Raw genomic sequence first — 13,574 nt, forward strand, 5'->3', positions numbered from 1 at the left:
ACAGAATTAATTTACCGACTTGAGAGTCTCTCAGACCATTGTTTTTGTGTTCATGGAAACATAACTAGGAAGGATTCTTCGCATTCGTAACAACTAAAAAGACAATGTCGCAAGAAATCAAGTAAACGCTGTGAGTTTCTATCAAGTATCAAGTCAAACAAGATTAATACAAACACAATCAATCAAAAGGATTGAGAGATTAATTTGTTTGATAAATTTAACATCCTTTTTACAATTAAAAATCTGATATTTACATGCAGCAAAATCCTGTAAGCAGCGACAGAGACAGGGTAGGGTACCTCAAAAAAAAATTACTTTTAAAGATATCAAAAAAATTAATTAATTATATAAAATAAATAAAATATTTAGGTAATTCCATTTAAATAAAATATTTAGGTAGTTCAGTTAGTCAAAAAATTACAGCTCTTAACCATAATATTTTATGGACCAAACCAAATAAATTATCAAAATTTTTAATCAAATTTAACCTATATAATTTGATTTAACTGTCCATTTGCTTAGCTATAGAGGCAAGCTATATTAATTTAGTTGATGGATTTATTTATAGTCTAGGTAGAACGCACACTTCATTCAATTAAGGTGTCCCGTTTCAGAAACATTTTAAAAATTGACATTTAAGACACGAAATTTCACTTTTTACATAGAAAACTATAAAATAACATTGTTTCGCCGTGTCCGGTTATCCCTTTTTCTCATATTTGTGACCGTGTTATCTATTTCATTGTGTAGTGGACAAATATAAGAATCATTAGATGTAACAAAACCAAATCAACCTGAAATATTATATTATCTCTTCAATCGATCAAATTATTAATTTTAACTGAAAACTGATTAAATTAAATTAACTAATATGAAAAACTAAACTAGCTAAATTAGTCGGTTATTTTTGTTTATCTGTTTAATCCAATAAAAATATAAAATAAAAATAACTAAAATAAAAATATATATAAATATTTGATCATTTTTTTAATAATTATTTTTAGTGTATTTTTTTTAATATTATATTTATATTCTTTATAATTAAATGTCCCCACTCTGAAGTCGAGGTCTGGCTTCATCACCGCCTGTAAGTCGTATTCTAACGAGATTTCAATTCTTATTTAAATAAATATTAAATTAATTAATTCTATTGTCAAAATAGATAACCAGAGGTTTGATTAAATGGCTTTTGGGTCTTGCACCAAACTTAATCCCATGCACCTCTTTTTAGGATGGTAAAAATGAAGTGCAAAGGTCGAACTGAGACAAATTAAAAAATCTAATAGAATATGGAAAATATTAATTTATCGAACATAATTGATGGTTTCATAAATATTTTATTTTGGGTTTGATTAAAATTTAATACGGAAAAAATCCAAAGAAATTAATAGACACAAAAGAATAATATGAATACAAACATGTATATATATCATTAGTTATCATTTAAAAAATTATAAATCACATCTTCATATATTCTAGTGTGTCTTTTTTGTGATGTTTTATGATTACATTACTGAACTTTTTAATTTTTTCAAAATCACATTATTAATTTTATACGATCACATGTTCTAATTCATGATGAATCCAGTTGTTTTGATATATTATTTTTCTAGATTATACAGACTTAATAATCATACGTGATCAGATTATACCTCTATAAAATGGGCAGAACTAATACATTTGAAGAGAGATTGCTCATTATTAGCCGGCAACTTTACAACCATACGCATAAAGCATGCAGCTAAGCTAGCTACATACTGTGCAAAAGGGGGAAAAAAGCACAAAAACAATACGACCCAGATCTCTTTTTTATATATTCATAAAGCTTTAACTAAACATGTTAGAAATATAAACACCACTTTCATCTTCTAGCAAAAGAAAATATGCATACAGTCTTCTTCTTGAAGGGTCGGACAAAAATATTTACAATTCTTTTAATGTTACACTAAAATGCATAGATAATCAACTAAACTGAACAGATACTGCATATGATATGTATAAATGGTTGTTTACTGTTTAGGTTTAACGACAGTTTTATAGTTTACCAGCCCAAAGAGAGTGCAGCTTTGACGTCTAATCTCCATGCACAGCCCCCACTCTCTAATCTCCACACGTCACACGGTACTGTTATTGATCTTCTCTCGTTTTGCACTCTCACCCTACACGTAAACGCCCTGTTATTTCCTACCGTTGCCGTCACCGTAACTCTATCTTTCATCACCAACCATACTACTACTTCTCTTGATGGTAATCGTCCTTCTAATTCTTCTCCCTGGCCCGCCATTTTCTTGTACGCCTCGTTCGTCCACGTCACTCTACCGAAACCGTCGGATACAAACCCTGGACAGGTGTCCCTCTCTAGATTTATCTTCTTTTCTTCGTCTGTGTACCCTAATCCGTCTGCGTCCACCCACGTGTCTGTTATGCATTCAACTGTCACGCATGAGCCGATCACCGCTCTTGTCATCTGATTATTCACCACCGTGTGATGATGATGATCTGCTGGCATCCACATCAGATCAGGACGGTTGGTATTTCCGTCATTATTGTTATTACTGCCGCCAAAACTAAGCCACGTAGGCATATTCTTTGACTGTTTTGGTGAGAGTAAGTCAGGTGTCTCCGGCAGCAGAGCCAGCGTCACCACCGTCGAGTCTGCTTTATCGTCGGTGATAATCTTTCTTTTCCTATTATTATTCATATTATTACACCTCTTACCGTTTGTATTGCTCGATCTCTTCCTGCCTCTGCTTGACCTTGATGAGCTAACCTCGTTTAACTCCGGTGAAGGTGAGCTGCTCGTTGCCGGTTTCGGTGCGATCGGCCGGTATCTCAACATGATTTGATCCACCGTTGACATATCATAACCGCCGCCTCCGCCGTATCTAGCGATGCAGCAACCTCCTCTGCCGTCCATTTGTTTTACAATCTCTCTGTAAAAATTTGACTCTCTTTAACGCACTATAAATGCCAAGATGCCAAGCGGAGAAATGAGCAGTATTTATACGAAGTATACACATGACGCGTGTGGAAAGCTGACACGTGTGTAGCAGTAGGTTCAACAGCGCAGAAAGGGGATTGGCTGAGATGAATAACGTGGCGCCTAGGAGTTCCATGGTGGGGACCCATTTGAATTGCGAAGATTTGTGATTGGGCCCTACTGAGTAACCAATAATATTTGTAGGAGTGTCATATTCTGTAGGCCAAAGAGGGGCACGTATTCATTCTGAAGCTCGTGCATTGTCAGTCATTAGGGTTTTATTTTTGTGTGATAGTTCGAGAAGATGGACACCTGGGCCAATTGGTTTCGAGAACTAAATGTAGTTTCGGAGGTGATAAAGGAGACACGTGGACGGTAGATGTTGCCACGGATATGTATATAAGGTTTGAAACGTGTGATGAGTTTGGGACAGGAAGAAACGACGACGATTTGTTGTGTGTTCTTTACAGTCCTTTGTAGTTCTAATTTACAGCTGAACAGAGAGTCCACAGCCAAAAACAGAAACAAATCACTTGTGTGAAAGGAGAATTTCTTAACTCAATCTAGCTCCACATATAGGCCAGTGTTACTCTGATAATATCGATTACACTTTAGTTGAATAATATTGTTTTTATACATTTTAGGCCTAATTCTAAAAAAATACCAAACTTTTGCAATTTTTATAAGTTATGACTAAATCTTTCAAAATTTGCAAATATAACCAGTTTTAACAAATTATATTTCTTTTATAGCCAAATTTGAATCAAAACGATTTATTTGTCAACATCACAATCTTGCATGTAAGATTTAAGGATTGGGATTCTCTCAAGTTCAAATAAACTTGAGAAGGTCATGTTTACGATTTACACCGTTTATTATAAAATGAACTGTGTAAATTAAAAAAGTATACTTTTAATCGAATTAATCTACATTGTTCATTTTGTAATAAACGGTGTAAATTGTGAACATTACCCCCTCAAGTTGAAAATGAACTTGAGAGAATCACAGTAAAATTTCAAATATTTGCGTGTTGTGTCATAATAAAAGGTTTAATGACAATAAAAAACCAAATCGATTCAAAATGGCAATAAAATGAACATAATTTGTCAAAAAAATGAGTTATATTTGCAAATTTTAAAAAAATTGGTCATAACTAATAAAAATCGTAAAAGTTTGATTATCTTTTTTTTTTGATAGTTTGATTATCTTTTTAAGGATTTGACCTACATTTTATTATATATATAATATATCTAATTTTTTTTGAAAAAAATATTGTATGTGAGTTGATATTTATCAAATTCTATATTTACTTCTAGCCAAAATTAAGACCAAATCATAAGTCTGGCTCTAATATTTGGAGCCATTAACCGATGGTTCTGTATTAGAATTATTGATAATTGAACAATGACCACTCCTAAAACTAATGAGGGTTGGTCCAAGTGGTAAGTGCCTTGGTATCGCTTAAGTAAGATCTCAGGTTCGACTCTTGTGAATGCAGAAAATCCTACTGAAAGACTCACCCAGCATGCCAGGTGCGCGACGCGGGTCGGATCCGAATTAGTCAGAGCGAAGCCCTGGAAACCGGATAGACTTACCCAAAAAAAAAAGACCACTCCTAACTATAGCGCATGTGTATACATTTTTCGTACTAAAAACATAACTCTTCTAAGTTCTAAAATATGAGAGATTAAATTTATTTAATTACATTTTTAAAATAAATAAATTAATATGATTCCTATATTTTTCATTTACACTTTTTTATACAAAGTGTAGATTATATAAACTTGTCTCCTCCTAAAAAAACTTAACTTCTTATATTTATTATATTAGAATTTGATAGACATTTAATTTTTTTCATGCTATTAAAAATATTTTTTTATAATATCTAAATTCACTTTATACTTTTAATATTTTTTAATTGAATTTATTTTTAATCCTTTTTATCTTAATATTTTGACACAATATTCACAATTTAGATATATTGAAAATTATTATTAATTAATATAGATACAAACAAAAAACATAAATTTAAATTTTGAAAAGGTATGTGTAAATAAACATTTATTTATGAGACACGAGGAATGGTAATTAAATAGACCAAAAACATAAAATGATAGTTTTGATTCGGCTGTAGATAATAGTTGTTAATTGTTAGTTTTTAGATGATAGTTGATAACTGTTAGTTGATACACAATACATGTTTGATAAAAAAAATTATTAGCTATTGCTATTGATATGTTAAATGACTTTAGATGGTATAGTTATCATCTTTTATTTTTAAATAAATTATAATTAGTTTTAAAAATTATTTAAATATGGATACTATAATATAAATAAGATAATTTTATAAGCTATAAATTATTAACAACAGTTTAAATAATTTTATATATTATAAAATATTTAGTAGTGATAATTTTGTCTAAAAAGTAAATAAAATTAACACAGTTATCAAATATTGGTAAAAAAAACTTCAAAAATTTTAATAATTGATGTTGAATGTTCAACAAGTTATCAGTAATTTTTTTAAAAATTCATTAAACACTTAAATAGAGTTTTAAAAAAATAAAAGATAAAATTTCACGCAAAAATTAAAGCAAACGCCTCTGAGTCGTTTTTTATTTTACTTGTCAATTTTAATGAGTGGATACATTATTACTAATATTGTTTCTAGATTGAAAATTGCATGATGTAATTAATTATACACAATGTTACTTATACATGAACCATATTAAAAAATTAATAAATAAAATAAAAAAATCGTTGCTTTCATTATGGACATTTATTTTTTCTACTTCAAGTCTACTTGTCCCATTGAGCATATGTCCAAAAACTTGAAAAGTACAAAACCTTCCTCCTTGGCCCTTGCTTCAGGTTCAGGCTATATAACTCAACCTTTGAAAACATGTTTATCTTCATAATACTCTTTGAAACTTCTTTAGTTTAATAATTTTGATTGGATCAACATATTTCTGTGTGGGCCAATAGGAGTACACGTACGCTTACAGAACCTCATTTTCGTTGCAACCAAAAAGCGATCATAGCCATTGAATGTGATCTATCATCGGTCACCAGTCATGCATGTGAAAAACAGGTTTCAGTTATATGGTAGTGGTGCTAGAAACCCAAAAATTTACACTTACCAAAAATTTATGGGTTAATTTTTAAAAAAATCACGAACTTTATACGAAGTTTCATTTTAATCATGACCTTTAACCGTTGTTATTTAAAGGCACGAACTTTCATCTTATTTCAAATCTATCATTAAAATAAAATTCGGTGTATTTTATCTGACTAAAAATTTCTAATCCTAGATACTCTAACCGAAAGATAATAAGATTTGATGTTGATTAATAATTTTGGTCTTTTATTAATAGTTTAGTGATAAATTTAGTCAATAAAAATACACTGAAATGATGAATTTGAAACAATATGAAAGTTTGTGCCTTTAAATGACAACTTTTAAAAGTCATGATTAAAATGAAACTTTGTGTAAAGTTCGTGATTTTTTTAGGAATTAACCCAAAATTTATTCAAACATTTTACAAAAATTTAAAGTCTATCGAATCTTTTTAAATCTATTTAATAGTGTCTATATGGAATATCAAATTAATATAAATTATAAAATTATAATTTATGAAAATCATTTTCCATCTCGATTACAATTTTTCTTCTTCTCATACTTAGAGAAATTACACAATTAATCATGCACGATTAAAATAATTTTAAAAAATTAGATAAGTTTTCATCAAAATGATCAATATAGTTTTTATAAAATTTGAAAAAATCTTCTAAAAGTCTGATTTTTTTTACTTTTTGGTACTATTGAATTTTAATTAATATAAAAAACTAAAGGTTTTTAAGCTAATGGTAGCTAGAAAAAAGTAAATCATTTTATTTTGAATTTTTCAAATCAATATCCTAATATATGTATTTTGACTTATTTTTAGACAGTTTAAGGTCAAATATTTTATTTTTACCAATTTGCAAATTTATTTATTTAGAATTATTAGTTTGGACCAACGAATTATAGTTCAAACTGTAAAAAAATTGTATAGTATTTTATTAAAGTCGTGAGTTTATTCGGTCTATAAGCGCTCCTCTCTCTGCTAATAAAAAAATGAAATTATTTTTTTGGACACTATTAATGTTTAAAAATATGACATTTTCTATCCCCATGAGATGAATAAAGTTTTAGGCTATAAGGTAATTTTGTTCTCATTCATTCTTGGTTTAATTAATCAGATCAGATGTCATCCAATCACCACTTTATTCAGGACTCGAATTTTAATTCTTTAATTGAGTTAGAATAAATTTATTTTAGCTTAGTTAATCTAAGTGTTTTGCTGTTTTTTTACACATAAAAATGGAATGATAAAAATAAAGATTTACATGAATATCAATAGTACATTCTTTATTTTCATGTCGTGAGTTTTACTACAATAGACAAAAAAAATGCATTTATTGACTATATTGTCCCCTTCGACAACATACTGTACTGTGAAGAATAAAAATGTACATCTGATTGGTAATTTCTTAGTGCAGCTTGTGCATTTTAGCAGGAATGAGAGTGAGTACATTAGATTTGTGTGATATGGTGTGCAAAAACTGGCCAAATCCGAAAAATAAATCTACCAGAACCAAATTTAAATTTAAGTTTTTGATTCCGTTTGATGTTGATCTTAAAATAGTTCAACTATGTTTGAATGCAAGCCGAACCAAAAATTTCTGAAATTAACATGAAAACTCGTCGAACCAAATAATTCGGTTTGAAGAATGACACTTTTACAAATTTTGGTTCGATTTTAGACGAACATGAAAATTCGTCAAACCAGACATTTTGGTTTGAATCGAATGTATCTATATGTGTATTCTTTAGAACTTATCTACCAATATATTTAGGCAGCCACTTAGAAAAGTAAAGGATGGGTTAGCTTCATAACCAACGGGAAAAGAGGGGAGGAGAATATATTAATTTACTGAGCCTTTCTTTTTATTCTATCACATAAGTAATCACTTTAATCATGAAATAGGCCACCCCACAGCTTCTAGAGGCGGATTTTATTTTATTTATAGAACAACTATACAATAATTAGGGATATTAAATGACAATTATTTTAAAAATCATTATTGGAAAAGAAGAAGATTGTTTATTATTTTTGTTTTCAACTGATCTCCCTCTCGCACTCTCTCGCTGACTATATATTATATAGTTTATGAAATGAAGTATATGTACGGATAGCAATTCTTTTTATTTTTTAAAAGGAATATTTATTTTACAAAGTCATGAAATTACAATTATATAGAATTATTATTCAATGAACCAAAATAAAAAAAAATATTTAAAATGAAAATGAGAATTTATGAAAATAATTAACTTTTATTAAATTGAATAAAATAAATATTTTGTCCATATTAATAAATTCATCTAATTTTGAATTTTAATCTTAAATAAATAGTTAAGCCAAAGTGGAAATTTAGATTGATTTTTAAAAAATAAAATAATTTAGACAAAATAAAATTTCATAAAAATACTCTATTTAATAAAAATAGATAAAAAAATTATTTAATAAGATTCAATAAATATGATGTTTAATAGTTATCCTAAACTAAGATATCCTTTGCAATATGACACATATCTTTGAATTGGGTCTTGAAACTTAACAATCAAGTGACGTTAAATTTCAACTCTATAGAAGGTAGTCATGAGTTAAATATATCTGTTTCTAATAATGGAAGTTAAAAAAGTGGTAATGAGAGATTTATGCAAAAGTTCCATGCTATCTTTAAGACAATGACATAGATTATGTTGCTTAACCCCTTTCATTAAATTATGGGAGACAAACCACACTTTTTTTGATTTTTTTACTCTTTTGCTTCCCATATTTAGTAACACCTCATGATTTAAGCATATGCAACCAATCAAATTCATGCACGTCGTGTATTAATTTTTTAACCCCCCTTTTTAATGCAATTAATTATTTAGTGCCTTTGGCTTAAGCTGTAAACTTGTAATGGGTTTCTGACACGTGTTTGGCGCCAACTATGTACATAGATTTAAGGCATCTCAAAACTGCTAAAGGTTTTGTAATTGATGTGTAGATTAGGTTGTGTCAACTTTTCTCCGTCCCAGATCTAACTAAAAAGCAAACATTTCTTTATCCAAGAAACCACTAGAACCGCTTCTTTTCCATGTTCAGCTTCTATTTTTCTATCAAAATAATTATCGAAATGCATCTTATATTCACGGTTAGATTTAGAGGCGTTTAATTTAAAAAAATTAAAGAGATACTACTAAATTTGAACCAGCTAATTTTTTTGAATATGGATCACACAGTTTAATGTGTATTATATGAGTGTTTAATGTCATTTTTTTTAACAAATATACGAGCATATCAAAAACAAACAATAGAAATAGTAGAAAAATATCAAAATATACTGACGGAGTCCAACAGCCGGAGATTGGTCGGAATTTTTTTTTCTTATCCCTTTAACTACGTGGCGTGTTTAAATATCATAACCAATCAATAAATATAACATTAATTAGTGATCTTTTAATAAGAATTAAATGCTATTTATTGATTGGTTATGGTATTTAAGCACGCCATGTGTCATGTATTTAATGGAGGGTTCATAATCCTACGTGGCGAACTAAGTTCACACAAGTATTTCTCTATTTAGACACATTCGAATAGTATAATCTCTTCTCTCTTACAGTGAAATTTATATAAATCTATTACTGATGGATACCGAATCCTACTGTAAGTATAATGGAGCCGAGTTGCAGGAGATCTACTCTCAGGTGACACCGGACTCCCCCTGAAGACCGAAAAGGTATGAAGGAGATGCCGAATCTCTAAGATTCGGTAACACGCTAATAAAGACCGAATCCCACATGATCCGCCAAGAGCGCGTCAGGCCCGGGATTCGGGTAAACGACTAAATATGGAAATCTTGTCCTATTTGGACACAAACACTACATATGGAAGGATAAACTCTACTTTAGGAAGATAAGACTATTTAGGAAGACGTTCATAAATAGGACTCTTATCAGATTAAGGTAGATCCCGACAAATCAGGAGAATCTCTACAATACGGCCGAATCCCTACAAAGTAGGATTCACCTGCCTAATACAACTCTACTAGGTATATTCGACTACTATAAAAGGAGCACGAGGTATGCCTAGAATCACAATTACATTCATATACTCAAAACGCTGCTCAAAGCTCTAGACTGACTTTAGCATCGGAGAGTTAATCGGACAACCACCGTCCGGTTAGCTTCTACCCTGTTTTGCAGGTTCACTCACCGGTTCAGAAGGCAGACTCCATCAATTGGCGCCGTCTGTGGGAAAAGCTTAACTAAACTTCAAAAGAAGGAGCTTTTCTGAACTCAAAAACAAATCTCATTGAAGAAGATGACTTCTGAAAGAGTAAACCTGAAGGATCAAACGTCACAGAGAAAACGAAAAGCAACAGAACTCTCAACTCCTCCTCCAGTAACTTTTGACGGGGAGGACTTCGGGAGAATAGCTGAAGAGCACAACGAAGCTCTGGTAGTGGCCATGATCATCGAACACTGGAACGTTGAGAGAATCCTGATCGATGAAGGAAGCGCAATAAACCTAATAACAAGAAAGGCCTACGAAAGCCTAGGAGGAGACCTAGCGGAACTAAAAAGAAATGCCACGCCTGTGGTAGGATTTGGGGGCTTGCCAATTAAGCCCAACGGAACAATTACCCTCGACGTCAAGCTAGGAAGGACAAGGAAAAGCGAGGAATTACCTACACGGTTTAGCGTCGTAGAAATCGACCTGCCATACAACGCAATACTGGGGAGACCATTCCTCCACGACTCAGCTGCCGTGACAAGCATAAAGGCACTAACCATGAAGATACCGACGAAACAAGGAATTATCACGATACAAGGAAACCGAGCCGAGGCGAAAAAGTGCTACGAGCAAGCAATAAAAGAATCAGGCGAAGCAATGGCAATAGAAGAAATCCTTAATCACGACATCGAAGAAAAAGAAACAGCACCAGAAGGCGAAACAAAGAAACTCCAACTCGACGAGGAGAAAAGAGTAAATCTCGGCGCAAACATGAACCCGAAGACCGAAAGCGAAATCACGGCCATGCTGAAAAACAACGTCAAAACCTTCGCTGCTAACGCATCAGAAATAGTCGGAATAGACCCCCAAGTCATTACTCATGATCTAAATGTAGCAGAAGCGGCGAACCCAGTGAAGCAAAAGAAAAGGAAGTTCTCGGAAGAAAAATAGAAAATAATCGCTGAAGAAGTAGAAAAACTGGAGAAAGCAGGATTCATACGAGAAGTCCACTACCCCGAATGGGTAGCTAACGTAGTGATCGTAAAGAAAGCCAACGGAAAAAATAGAATGTGTGTGGATTACACCGATCTAAACAAAGCGTGTCCTAAAGATAGCTACCCTCTCCCGGATATCGATCAACTCGTGGACTCTACTGCTGGACACGCGATGTATAGCCTAGCCGACGCAGCTCAAGGCTACCACCAAATTCAGATGAAGGAGCAAGACCAAGAAAAGACTTCATTCATCACAGAGGGAGGAACTTACTGCTACACGGCAATGCCTTTCGGCCTGAAAAATGCTGGAGCAACATACCAAAGACTTATGAATTTCATGTTCAAAGACGAGATAGGAAAACGAGTCCAGGTGTATGTAGACGACCTAATCATCAAGAGCGAGAAGGAAGAAACCCATGCAAAAGATCTTGAAGAAACATTCAACATACTAAATAAGTTCGGAATGAAGCTGAACCCTGACAAATGCACGTTCGGCGTACAAGGCGGGAAATTCCTGGGATTTATGATATCTCAAAGAGGAATAGAGGCGAACCCCGAAAAGATCAAGGCAATTATGGATATGAAGGCACCAAGAAGCATAAACGAAGTCCAAAAACTCAACGGGCGAATCACAGCACTCGGTAGATTCATGTCTTGCTCAGCAAAAAGATGCTTGCCTTTCTTCAAAGCCCTCAAAGGAACACAAAAATTTGAATGGAATGAAGACTGCGAGAACGCTTTTGAAGAAATAAAGAAGTTCCTCGTCACCCCTCCATTGCTAAGCAGACCGCTGAAAGGGGAGACACTATACCTATACATCAGCACCACGCACGAGACCATCGGGACAGTGCTGGTAAGGGAGGAAGATAACGAGATGAAGCCAATCTACTACATTAGTCGAGTCCTGAAGGGTGCGGAGACACGATACCCCGAGATCGAAAAAATGGCACTTGTCGTACTGACCACAGCTAAAAAGCTGAGATACTACTTCCAAAGTCACAACGTTGTGGTAAGAACAAATCAACCATTGCGAAAGGCGATCCAACGACCAGAAACCTCCGGAAGATTAGTCCACTGGTCCATCCAACTCAGCGAACACGACATAAGATACGAACCTCGCCCGACTCTGAAAGCACAAGCTTTGGCGGACTTCGTAGCAGAAATAACTCCAACCGAGACTGGCCAACCCAAACCAGCCTTGGTATGGGAACTCCACGTAGATGGAGCGTCGAATGAAAAAGGAGCTGGAGCAGGAGCCATCCTCAAAGGACCCGAAAAAATCAGGATCGAATATGGAGTAAACATCCAATTCGCCGCCAGCAACAATGTAGCTGAGTATGAAGCCCTAATCGCAGGCCTCGGCCTCGCATTAGAAATAAGAACGGAAATCCTAAAGATCTATAGCGACTCCCAGCTGGTGGTAAATCAGGTCAAGGGAGAATATCAAGCCAAAGAAACAGGGATGATCGAATACCTGAGTCAAGTCAAAACACAGCTCCAACAGCTGGAAGCACAAGGAGGACAATGGGAAATCATTCAAATCCCGAGAGAGGAAAACACCGAAGCCGACGCCATCGCCAAATCAGCGTCAGAACTTGGAGATCTATTCACTAAAATGCAGCTAAAAGAAATTCTCGAATCACCAAGCACCAGAAAAACAGAAGTCATGGCAATCGAGGAGGCCGACTCCTGGATGACTCCACTGATCAAATATCTAGACCGCGGCGAGTTACCAACAGACAGAGTCGAAGCCATTCGCACCATCAGAAAATCTGCCAACTACTCTTTTCACAATGGAGTTCTTTACCGAACCTCATTAACTCATCCATGGTCTAGGTGTGTCTCGCCTCAGACAGGAGAATCCATCTTAAAGGAAATCCACGAAGGAATATGCGGCGCGCACGAAGGAGCAGTCACCATGGCAAGAAAAACAATACTCCAGGGATACTACTGGCCGACCATCAAAGAAGACGCAAAAGCATTAGTCAAGAAATGTGATAAATGCCAAAGACACGACAACATCAGTCGTGTACCGGCAGTGCCTCAAGGACCAATGGAAAGCCCATGGCCGTTCGCCACTTGGGGGATTGACATAGTTGGACCGTTCGAAACGGGAAAACATCAAGTGAAATTCCTAATCGTCGCAATAGAGCACTTCACAAAATGGGTAGAGGTAGCACCTGTCGCAACCATCACCGCAGCCAAAGTAGAGGAATTCTTCAAGAACGAAGTAATATGCCGATTCGGCATACCCCACACTGTAATAGCAGA

General features: G+C 33.8%; 1 protein-coding gene across 1 annotated transcript; it reads right to left on the bottom strand.

Annotated features, from left to right (window-relative positions):
* Positions 1-1,783: 1,783 nt before the first annotated feature.
* Positions 1,784-2,979, bottom strand: LOC126671693 (uncharacterized). Its single transcript, XM_050365487.2, has one exon. It carries the CDS (start codon positions 2,915-2,917, stop codon positions 2,042-2,044), a length of 876 nt encoding a protein of 291 aa, XP_050221444.1. The 5' UTR covers positions 2,918-2,979; the 3' UTR covers positions 1,784-2,041.
* Between the last annotated feature and the right edge of the window lie 10,595 nt (positions 2,980-13,574).

The sequence above is a fragment of the Mercurialis annua genome, linkage group LG3 (genome assembly GCF_937616625.2).
Source record: "Mercurialis annua linkage group LG3, ddMerAnnu1.2, whole genome shotgun sequence".
NCBI lineage: Eukaryota > Viridiplantae > Streptophyta > Magnoliopsida > Malpighiales > Euphorbiaceae > Mercurialis > Mercurialis annua.

What these genes read in the sequence shown, in the direction of transcription:
- LOC126671693 (XM_050365487.2), bottom strand. Translation starts at nt 2,917, where the DNA reads ATGGACGGCAGAGGAGGTTGCTGCATCGCTAGATACGGCGGAGGCGGC.